The sequence below is a fragment of the Xiphias gladius genome, chromosome 1, assembly GCF_016859285.1.
Source record: "Xiphias gladius isolate SHS-SW01 ecotype Sanya breed wild chromosome 1, ASM1685928v1, whole genome shotgun sequence".
NCBI classification, from domain to species: domain Eukaryota; kingdom Metazoa; phylum Chordata; class Actinopteri; order Istiophoriformes; family Xiphiidae; genus Xiphias; species Xiphias gladius.
In genome coordinates, this window is record NC_053400.1 from 18,791,546 (window position 1) to 18,797,207 (window position 5,662).

A 5,662-nucleotide genomic window follows, 5' to 3' on the forward strand; every position below is an offset into this window, starting at 1 on the left:
ACTGTGATTTTTTTTGTCCAGTGTCCATTTTGCTCACCATTTTTTGATGATTTCATGCCAATAAATATAATCAAAATGAAGGGTTTTTGGTCAGTATAAGATATGATGTTGACAGTTTATTTTGTCATTAATTTTAAAATCCTCATCTATGATGTAAAGGGTGGTTATTTATATTTTATATTTGCCTTGGTTTCTATTGATGTTTCCTCTTTTTCAATTAGCCTAAATGCTCAGAAAACACTACTCGGGTCAAGAAAATGTATCAGAGAGAAAACAGGAGAACACTCGCTGCTGTGGAAGTACGTGCAATCAAGCTCTATGTGTGGACGTCATGAGTAAATTCCTAAACACAGTAGATGTGCCATCTATTGGTGGAGTTTAGAACGACATATCTAGTACAATGTTTGACAAATTATGAAGAAAAATAAGGTAAAATGTGACAAGACTCCTGGCATGAATGCATTTTTTGTGGTAAGTGATAGTAGACCTTTAGGCAGGAACAAAGGCTGACTCTTTGCTTCTTTCACGTAGAGTCTAAAGAAAATGGAACAATTGTGTTGCTCAATGGATATATCATTTATACCTTAGGAATACTGTGGACATTTTAGGCTTTTGTCAGTTTAAATGCATACAAACTAAGACAAAATACGAACCTCCAAATCGTAGGACGAAGTTCCAAGCAGAGGACGCTTTGCTGCCCTCGTCTCCCTTAATGCAGGCCTATGGAACTGTACTTGGGTAACATATCAGACAACCTCATTCTTAAAGTAACTGGCAAAAGATGATATTACTACACAACTGACTCTTCTAGAAGGAATTAAGGGACATTGGCTTGGTATTTTTTTGCCAATCAAAGAGTTTCTGAGCATTTCATCTGCACAAATGTCATGTAAAATGACTAGTAAAAAATAACTGATATGCCATTCGAGTAGATTATTATAACTACACATTTATACAAAATGTAACAGACACCATACACAGGTATGTAAACTGGAAAAGAGGTAATAATAAAAAATGTATTCTCCAAAATCTAATGTAAAAACTTCACCAAAGCATAAAAAGTGGATATAAAAACTGGATTCACCAATTACATTCAACATGAGTTAATACACAGTTACACCTTATGTGATAAAAGCCTTCCATGTTTTCTTGTCACAGGGATTTCTACTCAATCCCATGTCGAGGAGAAAATCTTTAAAAATGATTGTCCTCGTTTGCCCTTTGCTTCTTTAGCTCCCGCACTGACCTGAAAGCTCTGACTGCTAACACCGCACCAAAGATGAAAACAAACACGGCCAGCACCCCAAAGAGAGCTCCTGCGATATCTGCACCGTTGAACTGGCAGTCAAAGCCCTTGTGCCCTTTGCTCTTGTACATCTGCTCTCTCTCTTTACAGATGGGATTATTGTAGGTTTCCTGCAGCTTAATCAAGTAGAAGGCCAGGGCAGGGATGTAGCCCAGGCCGATCAGGAAGTTCAGCAGGGCCTCTCCCAGAAGCACAGGGGGCCAGCGGTAAGGGACTCTGAAAATCCCCAGGGCAAGCATGGCGCAGGCGTAGATCATTAAAACCCCACTGCAGGCCATGGTGAAGATGTACGGAGGCCGCTTGAGCTGATGAAACAGCTGGTCCAGATCCTTCACCCTGTCTGCATCGGCTCCGGTGAAGGCATTAGCTCCACCATAGTGATAATAGTAGAGTCCGCCAAGGCTGGCCAGGTCACGGTAACCCCCATTGTTGCTGTATGGCACCCCGGCACAGATGATGATAAGCAGGTTCACAAACAGCTCCATAAGCTGGCACAGACCTGGGAGACACAGGGTAAACACAATACAGAAATGAATGCAGTGAGACTAGAGCTAAAACGATGAGTCAAACGATGAGTCAATTCATTGTGTCATTGATTGACCAAAAAAATAAAAAAAAAAAATGATTTTTTTTTTTTTTAAGCAGGAATGTCAAATATTTACTGGCCGCAGCTTCTCTGATGAGTGGATTTGCTGCTTTTCTTTGTCATAATGATACAAAAAATGACTATCTTTGGGTTTTCTGACCGTTGCCTGGACAAAATAAGACATTTGGCATAACCCAAGACCCTGAAAAAAACTGTTGAGCATTTTTCACTGTTTTCTAACAGTTTAAATACAAAATGATTAATCGCTTAATTGCGTAAATGATCACCAGATGAATTGATTGTGAAAATAGTCAACAGTTGCAACCCCAAATACAAATTAACAGTAAAAAAAAAAAATCTCTGTGCCTGTTCCAGCTCAGCCTTTAAAAGAATCCCACAGTAGTATGGTGTAGTATATTATGGTATATTATTACATAAGGCAAATTTGGACTATTTGCTCTGTGAAAGCAACAACCAAGGGAACAAGCAGTGTCGACAATGTACAGCAAGCAGCAGTGAATTCCCAAACTAACTAAAGAGCGCACCAGTGCACCCTTATGACTTGTCAATCATTGTGCACATTAATCTGCACTTTTAAAGCAATTTAAGTGGGTGATTTAAAAAAAAACAATGAAATAATTAATACAAAAAGATTATGTCAAAATTTTATATGTTTAAATATATTTGAGGGCCAGCCTAACAAATTCTAGAAATTCTAGAAAATTTGATTGCAACTAACCTTTCACAGAAGGACCCTAAAGTAAATATACTTGCCTCTACTGGTTAAGATGTATCTGAGATTGTAAAGAGCTTGTCTGTGTTGTTGCTCATAATACTCCCCTTCAAAGTGAGGCACTGATGTCTCTCTGGACCTACAAAGACAATACCGTTTTTTTTGTTTTTTTTCATTGCATTAATTCTCTCTCTACAAAACGTTTCATTTTACATAAAAATACAATTAAATACGTTGCATAACCCTGCCACAGGTGGTCAGGTGTATTGTGTGCAGAGACATGACAGCAAGTGCAAGGCCTTGTTTATGGAATGTATAAGGTCCCTTACAGTCTCGAGGGTCCTTCACTGTCGTGGTCTCCGTAAGCAGGGGGCTCCTTGTGTGAGGCAGCTGTCATGTCCCTCTGTCTATACTGTTTGGCCCTCCTGTCACCAGCAGAGACTCTCTCCTCCATGTCTCTTGGCCCCTGGTTGCGACCTCTGCTATCATACGACGTGTCGTCTCCATTGTGTGAATAATCCCGATCTCTGCTCTTGTACTCTGCATACACACCACTCCTCTGGTGCTGTCTCCCCCTCTCTGACATCTTCTGCCTACAAAAGAAGATTATGGACATGAATCCCATTACAGACTCTAATAAACGAAGCGGATAGTTGGCTTGCGTCTCGGTTACTGCCACTGTGGACAGTGGGGCAGCGTGCAGGATTACTTAATGAAGATTAATGGCTCAGTGAGGTGAAGGACCAAAGACAGAGGTTTCTTCATTCATAAAGTGGATAGATGAGGATTGCGTGTCAGTTTATTTCAACGTGGGGGCCCAGAGGATATTCTTTTAAAAGGCTCACAATGGAAAGCAGCGCTCCTGCCTCCCCTGTTGCGATGTTCATCCGTTTTTCGGTGTTTTTAAGTAAAAGTGAAATAGTTGTAGGCTCGTTAATGAAACAAAAATACAACATCATGATTTCCTACCTTTGGATTCTGTCCCTAATGTGATCTTGTTTTCGTTTATGCCGAGAAAATAACGACCCACCTTTCGCAACTTCCTGTGTTTGAGATTTCCTTCTCCTGTTGCTCACCTGTGCCGTGCCACGCCCACTAGTTTGGAGCTAATTTTCTGGGGAAAATAGCGCGAAATTTCTACCGCTTGTTTTTCCAAATTATAGAACCATACCCTTTGTTGGATGTATAAATGCTGTATATGCAGTGCTGCATTGCATTGTAAGCACTTTTATGTTATATTGTTTATGACAGAATGAAACCAGACAACAACATTTAATTAACTGGGCAGTTTATGGTCAAATATCAAAGGATTCAGTGCAGCTTCACTAAAGTTCAATAAAAACCGGAAAGTGTGTAAAAAAAAAAAAAAAAAATGTTGGTTTCAGTCGTGCTCAACTCCCAAAAACCAAAATTTGCGATTCATGCCTCGGCCCGGACGTGAAAGAACACAGCGCACGGGTTCACGCTTAAATCATGAATCTCGCGGCAACAGAACTTTTAACGTTTCCGGCGAGGCGTAGATACATTTCAAAATAAATGTCACTTAAAGGTGTGCCTATACATGAAAGCGAGCTCAAACTTAGTCCCACATCCGGTAATTACATGGGACAGGTACTTATTCACTTGTTTGTCCAGTCTTCTGATACAAGTCATAACCAAAGAGGATTATGGAATTTCCAGGATGGATTTGCAGCCACGGCAGACAACTGACCCGGGGCCTCAGGACTTCAGGGGCCCCAAACGCTCTGCGTTTACTATCAATTGGCTTGACCTAATTTGATCAAACTCTTGTTAGGGAATATGGCTGATTAAGAACAATTTTAACTGTCATGATGAGTCAGTTGAAAGAGGAAGGTGCTGCTTTTTACCTGATCTTGAATGCATGGCTTTAGGAAAAGACCCTGTGTCAAACTCTAGTTTGCAATGTTTATTTTAATATGTGCTTCTATTTGACATATTTCTAAATTAATGGGATTAATCAAACTTCTACACAACAAATCCCACAGCTTCACAGTTTTATGAATTAATCAGCTTTCCATACACAGTTACTTCACCCACTGTGCAATTGGAAATTACTGTAGGGATGTTCACTTATCCGTTACTCTGCATGCACAGCAGAGGTCTCAGGGCGCAGTCAGTGGTGGTAACTAAGAACATTTACTAAAAGACTGTAATTTAGTACAATTTTGAGGTACTTGTATTTTACGTGAGTATTGTCTTTTCGTGCCACTTTATACTTCTACTCCATTACATTTCAGAGGGAAATACTGTACTTTTTACTTCACTACAATTATTTTATGTATTTAGTTATTAATGATTAACAAATTAAAATTTTTGCATGCAAAACATATGAAGTGCTTATAAAATATTACACTTTGTTGTAAATTAAACTACCTAACAGTATATCAAAGTAGAGCTGAAATGGCTAGTCTATTAATCTATGAGTCGATTGACAGAAAACTCAACTGTTTTCAAAATTATTTAAGTCATTTTTCATTTAAAAATACTTAACATTTCATTGTTCCATCTTGTCAAATGTGAGGATTTTCTGCCTTTCCTTTTAATCATTTTAATCATTTTAATTTATTTTTTCTAATTTTGTGGACTTTTGGTCGGACAAAAAAAGATCTGCAAATGAATCCTTACTAAAATAATCAATACTTGAGCAGCTCTACACAAAACTTTTAAAAATTAGCTCCAACTCAGCCAACCCCAGCAGTAAAACGCTACTTACGCATTAATGCCTAAGCAATAGTGACCTAATGAATATATAATCATATAATACACACAGGGGACGTCTTTTCTGCATTAATTACTTTTACTTTTAATACTTACAAATACATTTTCTTAATTATACTGACGTATTTATAATTAACATTTTCAGTGCAGGGCTTTGAACTTGTAATGCAGTATTATTTTACAGTGTGTACTTAAGTAAAGGATCTTGAGTACTTCCTCCACCCCTGGCCCACAGTACATCACAGGAAGGGATCATCTTCAAGATTAAGATTAAGACTTTTATTGTGAAATCCAGGAG

At 38.6% G+C, this 5,662-nt stretch overlaps 1 protein-coding gene across 3 annotated transcripts; it reads right to left on the reverse strand.

Moving 5' to 3' along the window:
* Window positions 1-929: 929 nt before the first annotated feature.
* On the reverse strand, window positions 930-3,766 carry marveld3 (MARVEL domain containing 3). 3 transcript variants are annotated; one of them, XM_040127898.1, is made up of 4 exons: window positions 3,656-3,766; window positions 2,955-3,218; window positions 2,667-2,764; window positions 930-1,805 (listed from the first exon to the last, which is right to left on the reverse strand). In XM_040127898.1, exons 2-4 carry the CDS (start codon window positions 3,209-3,211, stop codon window positions 1,195-1,197), a joined length of 966 nt encoding a protein of 321 aa, XP_039983832.1. In that variant the 5' UTR covers window positions 3,212-3,218; window positions 3,656-3,766; the 3' UTR covers window positions 930-1,194. The 3 variants fall into 3 exon arrangements, with proteins under 3 accessions (XP_039983832.1, XP_039983917.1, XP_039983747.1); XM_040127983.1 differs by having other exon boundaries at window positions 2,733-2,764; window positions 3,595-3,703; XM_040127813.1 differs by having other exon boundaries at window positions 3,595-3,703.
* Between the last annotated feature and the right edge of the window lie 1,896 nt (window positions 3,767-5,662).